Source organism: Oryx dammah, unplaced genomic scaffold (assembly GCF_014754425.2).
Source record: "Oryx dammah isolate SB20612 unplaced genomic scaffold, SCBI_Odam_1.1 HiC_scaffold_25, whole genome shotgun sequence".
Lineage (NCBI taxonomy): Eukaryota > Metazoa > Chordata > Mammalia > Artiodactyla > Bovidae > Oryx > Oryx dammah.
In genome coordinates this window covers 71,734,659-71,753,209 of record NW_024070209.1, presented here as the reverse complement: position 1 = coordinate 71,753,209, position 18,551 = coordinate 71,734,659, and the positions used below count along the sequence as shown (strand labels likewise).

Here is an 18,551-nt window from a genome sequence, read left to right as displayed (position 1 = left end):
GAACGCATCAGAGCAGGTGAAGATGCTACAGCGGATAGAACAGCACAGTGCCCTCCAACTATGGGGTGGGAGCCACTAGGGGGTGAGGGAGGGTGGGAAGAGGACTTGCCCATGTAAACTTGGAACATAAATGGAATCTGGGTGATAATCCTAGCACCATAGTGAAGTAGGTTGGGCCCTTGGCTGCACATTAAAAAATGTGGATGCCTGAACTCCACCTTCATTTTTTTTTTTTTTCAATTTGGTTGATAGAGGTGGAGCCTGAAGTATTTTTAAATAAAACTCCTTGGTGATTCTAATGTGTAGCTGGTGTTAAGAAAGCTCTAGAAACCCTCCCCCCCGACCTTTTGTTTTAAAGATGAAGAAATCAGACTTAGAGGGCACAGTTGTACGAGGAAAGCCAAACAAAACTAAAACCCTCCCGAGAGCCGTGATTTAACCCGCTTATGGTAAACTGCACCCCAAGATGGCGCTCAAGACCCACCCTGGGTTTTCAATTGTGAGGAGATTCGTTGATCTTAGAACAAATACGCTGGGACTTTTGTGTCACAGCTTACATGGCTGCTTTCCAGCATATCTTGAGCGAGTGAGAAAACCTTTCTTGAGGTACAGCGGGACGCTACCTGAGGGCTTAGGCGGCCATGTTGGAGGAGCAGCGTTATAATATCAATGTCAGGCAGCTGGTGGTATGGGACAGCTGGGGCTAGAGCTCAGATGACCATCAGTCTGTCTTCCACTGCCCACAGGTGTTTGTCAGCAAAGATGTGGCCAAGCACTTTGGGTTCCGGTCAGCAGAGGAGGCCCTGAGGGGCCTGTATAGCCGCGTGAGGAAAGGGTGAGCTCGCAGAAGCCAGGCTGCGCCCCGGTGCGGGTGTGAGGAGTGAGGGAGCCTGGCATCCAGGGTCTGCCCTGGGAGGGGGACGAGGCTGGGGCCAGGGCTGGGCTAACAGCTCGCTGAGTGGAGGGTGTCGCAGGGCCACCCTGGTCTGTGCCTGGGCGGAGGAGGGCGCCGACGCGCTGGGCCCTGATGGACGGCTGCTCCACTCCAACGCTTTCCCACCGCCCCACGTGGTGGACACTCTGGGGGCCGGAGACACCTTCAACGCGGCAGTCATCTTCAGCCTGTCCCAGGGTGAGTACCCCAGCGGGAGGTACAGGGCTGGGGCCCGGAAGACCCGGCTGACCTGGCCACTCGTCCCTCTCTCCAGGGAAGAACATGCAGGAGGCTCTGAGGTTCGGCTGCCAGGTGGCCGGCAAGAAGTGCGGTCTGCAGGGTTTTGATGGCATCGTATGAGTGCCCTGTGGCAGTGGGCACCGGCTCACACCCTCCCCCAGGCTGGCATCACTGGCTCCTGTTGCCTTCTCTGCAGCCAGCCTGGCATCAGGCTGCCCTTCTCCCTGGGCCGATCTGGGTTGTGGGAGGGCTCCACCTGTGACCTGGCATCTCACTTGGCAGAGTCGCAGAGCAAATAAATCTTCCCAAAGCCAGCTTCCTCCTGGCAGTCTGTGGGTTTTCAATGACTGAGCTGCTCTGGCTGGGGATTCCAGAGGTTTTGCTCCAACAATCCTTCACCCTCTTTTTCTCTATTTCCCCAAATTCACCTCTTGTCCAGGCCCAGAGGAGGGCCTGCAGAGACCAGAGCATCAGGAAGCGACCCAGGCTTGCCATGAGCTGTGCCCTTGCTGGAGGCCCAGGTCTTCCTGGTGAAGAGCAGCCACCAGTGTGGGTGTCAGTGCCCAGGAGGCAAGGACAGAGGGCCTGACTTGGAGCCTTCCTAGTGGGAGGAGAGACTTAACCCCTTGCACCCCAGGGAGCCTTCCCAATAACCACAAGCCACGAGACAAGCTCCTCTGGGTGCTGGTGCTGTCACAAGACTCCAGTGGCCACAAGCATGTCCACGTGGCTGAGCCAACCTGACAGGCCAGCAGGCAGGGAGCCTACTCTGTGGTTTGGTGGAGCCTCTGCAATCCAAAAATATCTCCCCAGTAACTGCCCTCCAGCCCCACCCTGGAAGTTTCCTTGGAGTCAAGACGGTGCCTCGGCCACAAATGTGACCCAGGATACAGTGGTGCCTTCCCTGGGAAAGACCCAGACTGAAGGCATGTGGGAATCAGCAAATGTCCATGTGGGAGTTGGGGCAGCAGGGTGAGGCCACAGAACGTGATCCAAGGTATGGGTTTTAGAGTCAGACAGACCTGAATTCAAATCGGCCACTAATTACCTACGTCACCTTAGGTATGGGTTTCCCTGATAGCTCAGTTGGTAAAGAATCTGCCTGCAATGCATGAGACCCCGGTTCAATTCCTGGGTTGGGAAGATCCCCGGGAAAAGGGATGGGCTACCCACTCCAGTATTCTTGGGCTTCCCTTTTGGCTCAGCTGGTAAAGAATCTGCCCGCAATGCGGGAGACCTGGGTTCCATCCCTGGGTTGGGAAGATCCTCTGGAGAAGGGAAAGGCTGCCCACTCCAGTATTCCAGCCTGGAGAATTGCATGGACTGTGTGGGGTCGCAAAGAGTTGGACACGACTGAGTGGCTTTCACTTTCACCTTGGGTATGTTACTGAATTCCACCTTCCCCAATTTCCTTATCTGTCAAATAGAGATCATTCCATCTGGTCATACAATTATGGTGAGGATGAAATCACAGTCTATAAAATGCCCAGCATGATGCTCGGTGTGCACTAGGCACTCTGTAAATGGCAGTTATTATTAATATTCAGGGGTGGGGAGCAGATACAGGGTGATGGAGCAGACCTGCCCTGAATACAGGAGGGTGCGTTGGCGGTTGGGCCCTGGGGAGAGGCTGAGCTCCCTTCCCCAGTTGTGCCTTTCCCTTCTGCAGCTGGCTGTGGCCTAGTGCTGAACTCTTCTGTGTCTCGTCTGGGAACACTGGGTAAACTGAATTCCTGCCCTCCCAAGAGGCCTGTCTTGTCCCTGACCCCTGCAGTCTGAGGCCAGGGCATGCTGGGCCAGAGGATCGATGGCCCAGGGGGATGGGTTCATTCAGTTCTTTATTGGTCATCTGGGCCCTAAAGCTGCCCTTCAACTTAGGGTCTCCCTGAACTGCACAGACTGAACTGAACTGCACAGAAAGACCTACCACCTACTGGGGCCAAGGAGGGGGCACAGAGGTGGTCGTCATCCTAATATACACACCCTACCCTTAGAGCTTATGTTCCAACACTGAGACTTATAGTGGTGCAAACCTGTACCCTTCAAGGTTTACATCTCACTATTCTCCAGTTGAATAGCATGAACCTCAAGCTCATTTGGGGCGTTCTTGGACCCCAGTGTTTCTCCTAGAAGTTCTTCTGCTCTCCCTCCAGTGTCCCCAGTCTCTACCTGTCCCCCAACCTCCCCTCCAGGGCCTGGGGCTTCTCTTACAGCATCAGCCTGTCCCCCAGCCTCCTGTACAGGCTCCAAGAACTCCCTTCTGGCCTCTGCCTGTCCTCCAGCTGCTTCTCCAGGACTCAGAGCTTCATATGCTTCTTGTCTCGGTGGGCTTTTAGCCAACAGAGGCTGCATCCCAACATCTTGTGGCTCCGGAGGCTCTCTGGGCTCTGTGTGCCTTGGAGCCTCTCCAGGGAAGTTGACAAGCTCTGCAGGGGTCATAAGCCCATCCCCATTCAGGTCCTGAGTCTCCAACACCTTGTCCACTACCAGGATCACCTGTGGAAGAGTCTGTAGTGACTGGAGATGCTCCCAGGAACCCTGACCCTCCCCATATACCCTACATCCCTGCCATGCAGGCTCTGAGCCCTCCTTTTACAGGGGATTCACTAAAAAAAAAAAAGTCATGATGAGAAAAACAAAAGCAGACTTCCCTGGTGGCTCAGTGGGGTTAAGAATCCCCCTGCCAATGAAGGGGACATGGGTTTAAGCCCTGGTCCAGGAAGATTCCACATGCCTGGGTGTAACTAAGCCCACACACCACAACTACTGAAGCCTGTGCACCCTAGGCAGTGCTCTGCGACAAGAGAAGCCACCGCAATGAGAAACCCAAAGACCACAACTGGAGAGCAGCCCGACTTGCCACAACTAGAGAAAGCTTGCCTGCAGCAATGAAGACCCAGTGAAGCCATAAATAAATAAAATTAAAATTAAAAAAAACCAAAACCCCAAGGAGCTGGGTCTTCTTCATGGAGAAGAAGAAGGACTTACCGGGTTGGTAGTGGGAGAGTCAGAAGCTCCAGGGGCCAGAGCGGCTGTCAACATGGACAGCAGCTCCAGGCCATCCAGCTGTCCACTCTGGTCATAGTCATGGAGAGCAAAGAGGTAGAGGAGAACTAAGGAAGAGAAACTGGGTCAGAAGAGGCATCAGGACAGCTGGATCAGGCAGGAGTCATGGGATGGCCCGACGTCAGTCCCAGCTCTGGTTGCCCTGAGCCTCCTGTCCACTGGCCCCATCAGCCCAGCCTCTTACCCTGCTCTCGGCTCATGTTCTCTGGCTCCTCTTCCATCCTCTCTAGTCCCTTTAGGTAGCTCTGTAAAAGTCTGGCAAAAAAGTGGAAAATCAGCCCACTAGACACCAGTCTGCAGCCCCAGGCCCGGCCTCACCCCAGCCTACTCACCGAAGTTGCTCCTGGCCTGGCTCGAAGGGGTTGGGCAGAGGCAGATGCTGTGCTTCAGGGTCCAGCCTGGAGAGGGAGGGAAGGACTGGCCTTGCAAAGAGCCTCCCCAAGGGCCCAGCCTCATAGCCTTCTACTCCCAAGCTCCTGATAGAGATCACCTCCCAGGCCCAAAAGGAGCTGCTTCTCCGGGTCCCCAAAAGCCTTGGGGGGAACCTCAGGAGCACGACCTTACTCCCCAGATTCTGCCTTTGCAGATTCCTAGCTTAGATGTTAAGTGAAAATCCCAATAAAATATCTGGTTAGGTGGTGGCTAGAGGAGGCCACATCCAGTAGACACAAGGTAGTGCTCCAGGAGACCAGCACAGTGGGCGGCAGGATGATGTGGATTGTGGCAACTCTTTTCCTGTGATGTTGGTTGCTAACGGACAGGTCTCTAGCTGAGCCCTGGTACTGCCCAGTTTTATATAGACCCAATGTGCTCCATAACACAAAATGGACTCTTTTCACCCCCCATGTTGAGGCATAGACGTTGGTCTTAAGAGTTTCAATCTGCTCAAGGGTTTTTATAACTCTCAAGATTTTCTCTTAGTTCTGGACAGGGATCCCTGTTTGCCCAAGTCACTCCAGACGTGTGATGTCAGAGAACTGTCAGGAGCTGTTACAGCAACTTTTGTCACTGCTGCCAGCCCTTGCTGCTGCTCATGTATCCATCCCCTGACCCCAGCCCGCATACCCCCCTGCGTAGTATTAATACACAAAACCTCGAAGAAGATACTCAAATAAAACAGAAATGATATGCTAAGGATCTCTATTTCTTTGAAGCTTCCACTGCAAGAAGCTCCCGATAAGGGCAGCCCCTTCCCAAGCACATAACCTCACACCTCATTGGAAACGAGCTCCCAGTTCCAAGTGAATCCAGAAAACAGGTGTCGATGCCCACTTTGGAGAGGATACTCCGACAAGCACAATGCCGTGGTAGAGGTGGTGGGGATGACACAGAAGTCAAGGAGCGTATACCCACTCTCCCAGCTTCCAGAGGGGCCCACACCACACTCTCTGAGACTCCCCCTGCTCCCGGCCCATGGCCCTGCCCTGTGAATGCCATTACCTCATGGTGCCATCCTTGGGAGCAGCCTGACTCAGGGGCAGGAGCAGCAGCAGTAACGTTCTCATCATCACAGGTAACATCCTTCTGTAACTGGAAGTAGGATCAGGAGTAGGGAAGCAGAGGGAAGGGGTCTGCCACAGAGCAGGGATCGATGGGTTAGACAGCAGCGCCTCCCTCTGCCTCTACCTGCCATCCAGGGGACAGGACTCCTGCACAGGGAGGAGCCACACAGGACATCAGCCATCCCCAGTAAATCTTATTTAAGATCCAGCACGTAAAGGGCATGCTGCAGACCTGTGTTGGGAGAAGCCGAGCTGCAGACAGGAGACTTTCCCTGCACCCCACTCCTGTTCCCCCCAGAGAAGTGCGTGCCCAAGTCACTCCAGACATGTGATGTCAGAGAGCTGTCAGGAGCTGTTACAGCTACTAGCCCTCACTGCCGCTCCTATAATCATCCCGCACTCCAGCCCGCATACCCCTGCAGAGTATTAATGCACAAAGCCTTGAGGAAGATACCCAAATAAAACAGAAACGATATGCTAATAATCTCTCTTTCACAGGTAACATTAACGAGTGGCAGGGGAAGTGCTCAGAGAAGTGTGGTTTAAGCATGTCTGATTTAGTTCAGTCCAATTATTTTACAGAGTTGCTTCAGTCGTGTCCAACCCTGTGTGACCCCATAGACGGCAGCCCACCAGGCTCCGCCGTCCCTGGGATCCCCCAGGCAAGAACACTGGAGTGGGTTGCCATTTCCTTCTCCGATAGTTCAGAGAGGTTAAGAAAAAGGCCGAACTAGACATGCCAAGAGTGGGACTTCCCTGGTGGTCCCATGGCTAAGACTCTATGCTCCCAATGCAGGGGGCCTAGGTTCAATCCCCGGTGGGGAACTAGATCCCATCAAGCCACAACTAAGAGTTTGCATCCTGAAACTTAAAGATCCCACATGCCACAACGAAGACCTGGTATAGCCAATTAAATAAATAAATATTTTTTTAAAAGAGAAATGCAGAGAGTCACGAAAAGCCTTAAATAGGGAGGGAAACAAATTGTTTGCATTTATTAAAAACTCACTGAAGAACAAATCAAAAGAAACTCAGACTCTTTGAAATAGGTCAATGCTCAGGTAGGGCTTGAAAACACAACAAATCAGGGTAAATATAACAGTGGTCCCAAGAACTGCTATTTACTAAATGCAGTTGGGGAAACCAGATCTCAGTAGAAAGGAAAAAAACAAAAACAAAAACGTTCTTTTAGGCCTACATTGTGTAGGTCCATTGGCAGCACAATCAACTGATTAAATAAAAATAGTCAAATAGGGGATCAACCAAAGCACAGAGCAGGAAGCTTTCTCATCAGTCCCAGGATCGTCCACATATCATGTGAGTTTCTGAGGACACAGAAGCCCTCCAGAGCTGAGGCCAGAAACCTCAAACTCATCTCTAGGAAGACAAATCAACAGCTCCTTGATGGTCTACAGCAGACAGTTAGGAACCCTCTGAAATAGTGCCCTATACTCTGGCTGGCATTGAATTTTCCTGGAGAAAGGAGCATAGCTTTCAGCCGATTCTCAAGGAGTTCCATGACTCTGACACGGTTCAGAACCACTGCAAAGGAAGATATCATCTTCCTAAGAGATCTTCCTAGAGTTGGTGAGCATCTGGCCAACAGGTAGATGCTTGTGTAGCTATTACACAAATAGAGCTGTCTTGAGCATGGAAGACCACAAGTAGGTGAAGCTACTGAGAGTCATAGAAATTGTCCCCATTTTTCTATGCATAAGTTGGCCTGAAAAGATACAGTAAGTCTAGATGGTTTGTTGGTGTGGCCAAGTAGATGCACAGCTGCCTTAAGGCTATTCATGGGGACTCCCCTGGTGATCCAGTAAAAGAATCCATCTTCCAATGCAGAGGACGTGGTTTTAATCCCTGGTCCAAGAACTAAGACCCCACATGTTGCGGGGCAACTAAGCTCACATGCCTCAACTACTGAGACCAAGCACAATAGAAGTTCCTTTGTGCTGCAGCCAAGACCCAATGTAACCAAAAATAAGTAAATATATAGGTTTAAAAAAAATAAGAATGTTCATGAACTTTGGCTGGCAACGTAGATCCTTGGGCTTTAGTTGTAGCCAGGAGAGAAGATAGGTCTTGGACCCATCCAAGGGAGACAGAACTGAGATCTCTATACTGCTTGGGGACCTTTAGAGGTCCTGCCACAGGGAACACACCTCAATGAAAGGATGGACTAGAAAAATATCCAGGCTTCCATGTCTGGGAGTATGAGAATAAATGTTCCAATGAAAGTAACCACAAAGCTAGATAAAAATAGAAAGTATATGTTTAAATGCATTTAGTTGGCAAGAAAGTAAGAAATACCCAGAGCATAAAGCCACAGTGGAAACAGTAATCCCTGGGGGAAAACTGTGCTTGAAGTCAACTTTTGCCTAGGGTATCTGCCAAACCAAGCCAACTGAACATGAATTATCAGCTGAATGCTTCATGCAGTAGCAAAGACCAGAGATAAAGAATGCTTGGGCCCATTCAAGAAGAGACTAACAGGAGATTCCTTACATATAGTTGGGATTCAAATAGCTATCCTCTCAAAATGTAACTTATACAAAGAAAAGATTGATTCTTTTTTAAATGCAATGAGTGAGTTAAATAAATTAGACAGGTGATGTAAGAATTAGTGAACTGGAGAATAGATCTAAATGAATAGTCCAGAGTACAGTTAATTGAGTCAAAGACATAAAATATAAAACAAAGCAGCATGGAGGAGATAATAGAGAAAATTGGATTAAAAACAGAATTTGAAGAAATAGTAGCTGAGATTATTCTACTATGTTGCAAAACACTAACACTCCCATCCAGGAAGCCCAACAATCCCAGGCAGATTAAATAAACAGAAATACACATCTAGAATTGCTGTTCTGAAAAAACAGAAAACCAAGAAAAAGGGAAAAATCTCAAAAGTACTCAAAGAGAAAAGACAAATCACCTAAAAGGAAGCATAATTAGACAGCTGATTTCACAACAGCAACAGTGATGCTATCACTGACTCAAAGGACATGAGCTTGAGCAAGCTCTGGGAGATGGTGAAGGACAGGGAAGCCTGGCATGCTATAGTCCATGGGGTTGCAAAATACCGAACGTGACTGAGTGACTGAACAATGCACCCCTATGTTACTATGACATTATTTACTATAACCAAGATATAGAAACACGTGATATATATACACGTGTGTATATATATATTTTTACAGGTGTATACTCACATACAGATACACATGATGGAATACTATTCAGCCATAAGAAAGGATGAGATAATGCCATTTGTGGCAACATGGATGGGCCTTGAGGGTACTAAACCAAATGAAATAAGTCAGATGAAGCAGACAAATACCATATGATTTTACTCATTTGCAGAATATGAAAAATTATTAAAAAAAATAAAAATAAAATAAATGAACAAATCAAACCAAAACAAACAAATAGATCTAGAGAAGAGAACAATGGTTACCAGAGAGGAGGGGCTGGGGGAGTGTAAAATGGCTAAGGGAGATACACTGTATATTGATGGATGGAAACTAAATTTTTTTATGGTAATCCCACTGTAGGGGACACAGAGGTATAAATATAAAGTACACATAAAGCTTATATAATATTTTTTAAAAAAACAGTGATGCCAGAACACAGTAGTATAATATTTCAGTGTGTCAAAAAAGGGGTGGGGGAAATGGCCATTTTAGATTTTTATTCTCAGCAAAATTATCTTTTAAGAATGAGATTAAACAAAAAATGTTTGACAAATTTTAGATAACAATTATAGAACTTACCACCAACACTTCTCTATTAAAGGAAATTCTAAGAGATATAACTCAGGAAGAAGGAAAATGATCCCAGAAGGAACATTTGGAATGCATGGAAAAAGGGTGAAAGAAGAAATCAGAATGGGACTTCTCTGGTGGTACAGTGGATAGGAATTCGACTGCCAATGCAGGGGACACGGGTTCAATCCCTGGCCTGGGAAGATTCCACATGGAGCAGAGCAACTAAGCCTGTGAACCATAACTATTGAGCCAGCGTGCAGCAACTACTGAAGCTCACGCGCCTAGAGCCTGTGTCCACAAGAGAAACCATCACAACAGGAAGCCAGGGCACTACAGTGAAGAGTAGCCCTAGCTTGCACAACTAGAGAAAGACTGCTCGTAAAAATAGACCCAGCGCAACCACATACACACACACACACACACACACACACACAGTCAGAATGTGGGGAAATCTAACAAAGATTGTTAAACAATGATAATTATATTACTATATGGAGCAAAAAAAGATGGTGTGAGCTACATTATTGGACAACATTAAGATATAAGGTGAGGACAGTTGTTTGGGAAGAGAGTGGACATAATGATCAACTGTTAACTATGCATGTAAAAATTTTCTAATAACCACTAAAAGATAGAAATGAAATGTTTGACCTCAAACAAGCAGAAAAAAGAGGAATGGAAATTTTTAAAAATCATTCCAAAGGAAGGCAGGAAAACAGAAAAAAGAGAAGCTAAAAATTAATTAAATGATTAAAAAGGAAGACAAGTAGAAAGCATAAGATAAGATAGTAAAATAGATCCAAGTATATCAGTAATCATAATAAACATAAATTGTATAAACTCATAAGTTAAGAAATAGAGATTATCAAAATTACATAAAACAATGTACAAATCACATGTGATTTTCAAGAGGTTAAGAGATTAACACAGAAAAGTTGAAAGCAAAATGGTGGGGAAAGGAGACATAAAGCAATACTAGAGAAAAGAAAACCAACATAGCTTTATCAATATTAGAATAAATGGACTTTAAGGTGAAAAGCATTATAGATAAAAGCATGTCATTATAAAATGCATGAAAATTTAATCCCCTAGGAAGGTATAATAATTCTGAACCTGTAGATACCTAATAACATAGCCTAAAAACATCTAAAATGATAAATGGCATAACACTACACACCTATTGTTATTTAGTTGCTAAATCATGCCCAATTCTTTGTGACCCCATGGACTGCAGCCTGCCAGGCTCCTCTGTCCATGGGATTTCCCAAGCAAGTATACTGGAGTGGGTTGCCATTTCCTCCTCCAGGGAATTTGTTCAAACCCATAGAATGTACAACACCAAGGATGAACCCTATGGTTGACTGTGGACTTTGGATGATTACGCTGTGTCAGTTTAGGGTCTCAGTTCATCATGTACCATTCTGGTGGGGCACAGTGATAATGGACATGGCTGTGCATGTATAGGGAATTATATGGGAAACTTCTCAGTTTTGCTGCGAACCTAGAACTGCTCTAAAACAAAGTCTTGAGAAGAAAAGCTGGCATAAACTCAATCAGAAAAATCTAATCTGCTATTATGGGGGAGAATTTAACATATATCAAACAGTATCTGAAAGATTAAATAGACTAAAAATTAGTAAAAATGTAGACAGATGATTGGGTAAAACATTTACTAAACTTGAGCTAATGGACAAATAGAGAACCCAACTCCGTCACTTAGCAACTGCATATTCTCAACACATGTGGATTATTTATAAAAACGGAAAAGCAGAAGGCCAAAGAATGTGACTCAACGAGTATTAAAGAATCAGTCTCATACTGTTATGAGATTAAAAGCAATTACATTAGGAATCAGTAACAAAAATGATGTAAAAAATCTCATTTAGGGAATTATCTGGCAGTCCAGTGGTTAGAACTCTGGGCTTTCACTGATGAGGGTCTGGGTTCAATCTCTGGTTGGGGAACAAAGATTCCACAAGCTGCATAGTACAGCCAAAAAGAAAAATCTTACTTTTCTGTGCTGGTATCGCTCTTGCAAACATGGTGAATGTTCCAAAAATGCGCCGGACTTTCTGTAAGAAGTGTGGGAAGCACCAGCCCCACAAAGTGACACAGTACAAGAAGGGCAAGGATTCTCTGTATGCCCAGAGAAAGCGGCGTTATGACAGGAAACAGAGTGGTTATGGTGGGCAGACTAAGCCGATTTTCCGGAAAAAGGCTAAAACTACAAAGAAGATTGTACTGAGGCTTGAATGTGTTGAGCCCAACTGTAGATCAAAGAGAATGCTGGCTATTAAGAGATGCAAGCATTTTGAGCTGGGAGGCGATAAGAAGAGAAAGGGCCAAGTGATCCAGTTTTGAGCTTCATATTTTATTATGAAGACAATAAAAATGCCATCAAAAAAAAATCTTAGTTATATAAAAACTGTAAAAGGCACACTTAAATATACATCAGAGAAAAATATCATAATGGAAAATTTTCAGTACTTAAAATTGAATAATATTGGAAACATTTACATCAAAGCAAGATACATAGCTAAAACAGTATTAGAGGGGAAATGAATTGACTTAAAAACTTAGAAGAAAGGCTAAAAGCTAATGAGTTAAGCTTCCAACTCAAGAAGCTAGTAAAAGAGAATAAACCCAAAGAAATTAAAAGAAATGAAATAACAGAAGATAGAAGAAATTTAAAATACAATAGAAAGGAATGTGCATCTATCTGTGTGTGCTAAGTCCCTCCAGTCATATTTGACTTCGCAACTCCATGGACTGGACTATACGTAGCCCACCAGGTTCTTCTGTTCATGGGGTTTTTCAGGCAAGAGTACTGGAGTGGATTGCCATTTCCTTCTACAGAGGATCGTCCAAAGCTAAACAACTGTGTTTCTTCAAAAGGAGTAATAAGTTAGAAAACCTCCAACAATTTTCATTAAGAACAAAGAGAAAAGGCAAAATAAACAACATTGGGAATTAAAAGCAGACATAACTGTAGAAATAGAAGAAAGTTGTAAACTTAGCAGATATAGCCATTTTCCTAGAAAAACTTAACATCAAAACTGACATCAAAAGAAATAGCAAATTTTGGTTTTTTTTTTGCAAATTCTAAAAGTCCTACAACCCTTGAAGAAATTGAATTAGTGAGTATTAACCTATATTGTTTTAGGAGCTATAAACTATAAACTAAAGCTATAAACCTGAACTATTTCTAGAGCAACCTGCCAATTAATTGCCATAAAACTCTGATCCAACAGTATCATCCTGAGGATTACATAAGGAAGAACACAAATAGAAAATAAATTATAAAGATATTTATAGCTGTGCTATTAATAGTAGTCAAAGAACTGTAAACAACCTGAATGTGTAACATTTAGACAGGCTAAGCAAATCATACTATGTGACAGAGCCATTAAAAATGATAAATATTTCTAATTTGTTTTAAAGGGAAAAAATGGACATATTTGAGTATATTTAAAGTATGAACTTCTGTATTATGAAAGAGACCATGAGTCAAGTTCAGAAGACAAGTGATGAAGGACTAGAGGGAACAGCGTTCAAAGCTTTAGGGTTTTCAGGATGGTGCTGTTCACCACCACTCCCAGCGGGGGCTTTGAGACAGAAATCTCCATGGAAACCCTATGGAGACTGAGTGAAAATCCAAGAACTGCAGCATTATGTGAGGGTGAGGATTAAAGAAAAGGCCCTGCCCACAGGGGGTTTATGGTTGGGAAGCAATGGCTTAGCGAGGGTCTAGGTGAGTGGACAGGAGGGCTGCCTCACCCAGTTCTTGGTACCCAGTGTGCTGTGGGTTTGAAGACAGGAGGCTGAGGGCTCCAGGCTCTAAGGTAGAAATAGGGGCACAAAATGGTTGAATGGGCCAGCTGGCCAGAAGAGGCCAAAAGGAGAATGACAGTAGGCATAGGATGCGGCCGAGGACGCCATGGGAAGCAGCAGCCCAAGTCAAGACCTTTGGTGACAAGGACCAAGAAGGTGAGCCTTCGTAGGGAAGGCAAGTGTCAATATAAGTTTATAGAATAAGGGCTAGCTTTATTCAATTCTTATATTTATTGAGCACCTACTATATGGTAGGCACTAACTTGTAAGTAAGATGATAATATTAGGTAAAATTACTCATTCTTTTTTTTCCGTAACACTTAACATATTTATGTAAATAGGAAAAGATACAAACCTTAAAACGACAATTTAAGAGAAAAACAGAAACACAGACTTGCTAAGGAATAGGGGATGTAGCCCATAGTTTAACGGTATGGGCCCTAATCTCAGGCTGGCCTAAGTTCAAATGTAGACTCTGCAACTCACCAGCTGTGTGACTTCTGTGTTTTAGAACCTTGATCTGTAACATGAGGATGACGAGAGCATCTCTCAGGGTGTGGTGAAGGTTCGATAAGACAGGATGTGTAAAAGGCAGCGCCTGGTGATATTATATAATAAGGCATTTTCCTCCCAGAAGTTTTTCTGGACTGCTCTATAGGGGCTTCACATATACCTACCATTCTGGTCTCCCCACCGGGATATCTTCAAATTGCTTTCTCCTCCCCATCTGTTTACTGTCAGGACCTGGGCCAACAGCAGGCACAGGAATAATTTAAATCCCCCAGAGCTGCCAAAACCTATTATCCAGGCTTAATGCATTATCACCACTAGGAGTTGCCTTTTGAAAGAGGACATTTGGAAACTACAAAGAATGACTGGTGGGAGCCGTTCAGGCATAAAGGAGAAGCACCCATCAGGTCCCCCTAATCCAGTCACTCATTAGGCCAACGGTGCAGGTTTGAAAAACGTGTCTACCCTCAGTGAGGGAAGGGGAGGGTGGGATGAGTTGGAAGAGTAGCCTTGGCATATATACACTACCAGAGATAGCTAGTGGGAGGCTGCTGTACAGCACAGGGAGCTCTCAGCTCGAGGCTCCGTGATGACCTAGAAGGTGGGATGAGGGGGTAGAAGGGAGGTTCGAGAGGGAGGGGATACATGTATATGTATGGCACTGCAGCAAAGAACCTGCCTGACAACATAGGAGATGCAGTTTTGATCCCTGGGTCGAGAAGACCCCCTGGAGAAGGAAATGGCAACCCACTCCAGTATTCTTGCCTGGAAAATCCCATGGGCAGTAGAGCCTGGCGGGCTATAGTCCATGGGGTCGCAAAACTGTCAGTCACAACTTAGCAACTAAACAACAAATAGCATATTCTCTTCATTGTATGGCAGGAACTAACACAACACTGTGAAGCCATTATACCCCAATAAAAATAAAATACAGAAAAAAAGGAAAGGAAAAAAAGAGAAAAACATATCTACCAAGTCTTTCTTGCGAGAAATAGCTGAAGTCAAATTTGCCTTTCCTTGTATATGATCCGGACTTAGGAACTCACTGATAATGAATGGTGGAAATGATGCCACGTAACCTCCAAGTCTGAGTCATAAAAGGCAACAGGGTTTGTGCCTGGTTCTGGCTTTCTCTCTCTCCCTCTCTTGACATGCAGATACAACCTGAACCAATGTGGAAGAAGTCTGCTGTGCTGAAAAGACCACGTGGAGGAAGCACATAAGGAGAGGGATGCTTGAGAGGTCCTGGTTGCGATTCCTGTAGCTCCCAGCTGCTCACTTCCCACCCAAGGGCCAGGCAGGTGAGAGTAAAACTGCAGATGATTCCAAGCCACAGCCTTCCAGCTATCCCAGCCAACACTGCCGGAGCAGAACTAAGCTTGTCTTCACAGTCCTGCCTAGAATGTACACTCACAGGCATAGTCAATGCTATTGTTTTCGGCCACTAAGCTTTGAGGCGATTTGTCAGTTGCAATAATGATAGATTGGCTTCTTGGCAGTCACACAGGACTCTGCTCTCAGAAGAGCCCTGGGCTTAGATGAAGGCTCTGCTGTCTCTGTCTTGAAATTCTCAATCTTCTAATACTGGGCCCTGAAAAGGATGACCTGGTCCTGAACCCTGCCTACATGAATTACTCTTATTCTCCTCCTCTTGGTCCTATGTATTTGTCACACGCAGGCAACTATTCAGCATGTGCAGTGGACAGAGCTATGGAACCAGCCAGACCTAGGTTCAGATCCCAGCTGCACCACAGACTGTCCCTGTGACCTTAGGTAGGTTGATTATCCCTCAGTAAACTTATCTGCAGAGTGGAGATAATAATACTTACTTCACAGAGTTCCAGTGAATACTAAGTGGATAACAAATTACTCCTTGCACAAGGAGTCTCTTATTCTTGTCCCTGTCTCTGATAGCTTCTCATTTTAAAGAACCCTCCATAGCCACATCAGCTTCCCTGGTAGCTCAGTCAGTAAAGCATCTGCCTGCAATGTAGGAGACCCAGGTTCCGTCCCTGGGTTGGGAAGATCCCCTGGAGAAGGAAATGGCAACCCATTCCAGTATTCTTGCTTGAATATTCCATGGACAAAGGAGCCTGGTGGGCTACAGTCCATGGGGTGGCAAGAGTCAGATTCGAATTAGTGACCAAACCACCACCACACCCACATCAGAGTAATCTTTTGCTGGAATTCCACTGCTCCAAAACCTTCAGTGGGTCCCTATTTCTATTATAGTTCAGTCTTCACCTGGACATTCAAGGTCTTCTCTGATCGGATATTGTGTTACCATTTTTAGACTCATCTTCCAATTTTCCATCATCCTAACATTTTGCTTCAAACAGATGGGTTCAGGAGTATGTGGAAATACTTTTCACTTTCACCTTGCAGTTCTTTTGCCCAAGCTGTTTCATCCCTTACCTGAAATATCCTGGGCCTTCCTGACAACCTTAACACTCTGGTTGTAGTCCACTTCAGAAGCAAATAACTGCATATGGGCTTTCAGTGTCATCTCAGTAATATTCTCCTAAGTCATGCTTCCAAATGTGACATTTTTAGTCCAAATAACTCACCTCTATGATTTAAAGGAAGCCAGACTAAGGCATGCTTCCCTGGTGGCTCAGTTGGTAAAGAATACACTTGTAATACAGGTAGAGCCAGGTTCGATCCCTGCATTGGGAAGATTCCCTGTTGAAGGTATGGCAACCCACTCCAGTATCCTGCCTGGGAAATCTCATAAACAGAGGAGCCTGATAGGCTACAGTCCATGGGGTCACAAAGAGTCAGACACGACTGAGTGACTAAACTACCAGCACCACCAGGCTAAGGCAGCTCAAGTAACATTTAATGAGGTTGGTGTAATGTGATTTCTTCATCCATTCACATTTCTAACTATTTATTGAAGAGTTGTTTGCCATGTCCTTCTCCAGGGGATCTTCCCGACTCTGGGATCAAACCTGGGTCTCCAGCATTGTGGGCAGATTCTGTACCGTTTGAGCTACCCAGGAAGCCCTTGTAAGCAACAGAAATAAAGCAGTTATTGAAAACTGCCTGTCAAATAAATATGTTCCTAATCATTTTCTATAACTACAATGTACTGAAACACAATTTACCCTAATGACCACAGAAAAGCCACCACAATTATTAGAGTTGTTATATAATCCAATAAAGTTATTTTCATCACACACACACACACACACTCACAATGACCCTCCAGTATTTGATTTCTTTAAGCCTTTGCATTGGTGCATAGGAGGAGAGCCTGGCCTTGGAGTTGGAACTCTGATCAAATCCAGTCTGTCATAGTATTAACAGTGTGATCTTGGCAGGTGTTGTGGGGCCTTCACTCTAAAAAATGAGGATAGGGACTTCTCTTGCAGTCCAGTGGTTAAGACCTCGTGCTCCCAGTGCAGGGGGCTTGGTTTCCGGGGACTCAGATTTGATCCCTCTTTGGGAAACTAATATCCCTCATGCCCCATGTGCATGCTAAGTCGCTTCAGTCGTGGCCAACTCTGCCTGACTCTATGGACTGTAGCCGCCAGGGTCCTCTGTCCATGGGATTTCCCAGGCAAGAATACTGGAGCGAGTTGCCATGCTCTCCTCCAGGGAATCTTCCCCACCCAGGGATGGAACTGGTGTCTCTTATCTCTCCTGCACTGGCAGGCAGGTTCTTTACCACTGACCACCTGGGAAGCCCCTCATGCCCCATAGTGAGGCCTAAAAAATACAAACTAAAAAAAAAAAATGAGGATAACGGTATCTATCTGGAAGGGGCTCAGGGAGATGCGCTGGAAAACGTAGGTAGAGTGATTGGCAGTGAGTATTGCTCCCTGAGTATTTCAGAGACGCTAGGATGTGGGAGAGCCTTTTCATTGCTTGACTTTCCATCTAGTGCAAAACCACTTGCACAGCACCCCTGTCGATGGCCATCAGCCTCCACTGGACTTCCCAGGACAGGAGTCTGGCACCTCACAGGGCATCCATTGCATTTCCACTGTCGGAAAGTTATTTGGAACTCAATCTTCTGCCTTAATTCCTCCCTCCAGAGCCGCCTGTGACTCTATCACAACCCCACCCCCTCGCAAGAGAAGAGGCAATGGCTATACAGACCAAGAAGTCCCACACCTGAGAGCTGGGCTCCCCTGCCATTTCCAACAGGGTGATAACCCTCGGTTCCTCCTTCTCCTCCTCTGTCAAATGAGGATGAAACTCCTGCCAGCCTCCCCTCCCCCTGGGATTGTCAGAGCAACGAATACGACCAGAAGGGAAAAGCCCTTGGGGGGATGATGAACTTCACGCTCCCCACCCCCCACCCCGCCCCATCACCGCCGAGGAGCTCAGGTCTCAGGTCTCCCTTTCCAGGCCCTCCCTCTGCCTGCTCTCAGGGGTAACCTCGGAGAGGCGCCCAGAGGCGGGAGCCGGCGCTCCTGCTGCGTCCGAGCCGCAAGGGATGCGGAGGCACTGCGCCTTCAGCATCCGAACCGGAGCCAGGAGGCCGCCCCCGCCCGCGGTCCAGCCCCGCGGCGCGCAGCATCGCCCGGCTGCCTGCGGCGGGGTCCCAGGCCACCCACCGAGCAGGGCTCGCACCCACCTGCGGCGGCGCCGGTCCGTCTGGGTCGTCGCTGGAGGCTGTGCGCCGCCGCCGCCGCCGCCGCGCCTCGGCTCCCGCCGCCCGGCCCTCCCCCGGACCGCTCCACGTGGCCGCTC

General features: G+C 46.6%; 3 protein-coding genes across 10 annotated transcripts in view; 2 read left to right on the top strand and 1 right to left on the bottom strand.

Moving 5' to 3' along the window:
• The window catches only part of KHK (ketohexokinase), a 15,998-nt gene extending 11,505 nt beyond the window's left edge, over positions 1 to 4,493 (top strand). For 6 of the 8 annotated variants that reach the window (XM_040224432.1, XM_040224427.1, XM_040224426.1 and 3 more), the window contains 3 exons: positions 747 to 835; positions 975 to 1,132; positions 1,209 to 1,502. In XM_040224432.1, coding sequence (XP_040080366.1) covers positions 747 to 835; positions 975 to 1,132; positions 1,209 to 1,294 — 333 coding nt within the window. In that variant the 3' untranslated portion in view covers positions 1,295 to 1,502. Of the gene's footprint in view, positions 1 to 746; positions 836 to 974; positions 1,133 to 1,208; positions 1,503 to 3,960 lie in introns of those variants that run through there. The other 2 variants (XM_040224430.1, XM_040224425.1) reach the window with 1 other exon arrangement.
• On the bottom strand, positions 2,537 to 18,551 carry CGREF1 (cell growth regulator with EF-hand domain 1). Its single transcript, XM_040224434.1, has 6 exons — positions 18,436 to 18,551; positions 5,681 to 5,770; positions 4,573 to 4,638; positions 4,425 to 4,495; positions 4,163 to 4,287; positions 2,537 to 3,670 (listed from the first exon to the last, which is right to left on the bottom strand). Exons 2-6 carry the CDS (start codon positions 5,758 to 5,760, stop codon positions 3,224 to 3,226), a joined length of 789 nt encoding a protein of 262 aa, XP_040080368.1. The 5' UTR covers positions 5,761 to 5,770; positions 18,436 to 18,551; the 3' UTR covers positions 2,537 to 3,223.
• LOC120851572 (60S ribosomal protein L36a-like) lies at positions 11,521 to 11,917 on the top strand. Its single transcript, XM_040224435.1, has one exon. The coding sequence runs from the start codon at positions 11,550 to 11,552 to the stop codon at positions 11,868 to 11,870; it is 321 nt and encodes a 106-aa protein (XP_040080369.1). The 5' UTR covers positions 11,521 to 11,549; the 3' UTR covers positions 11,871 to 11,917.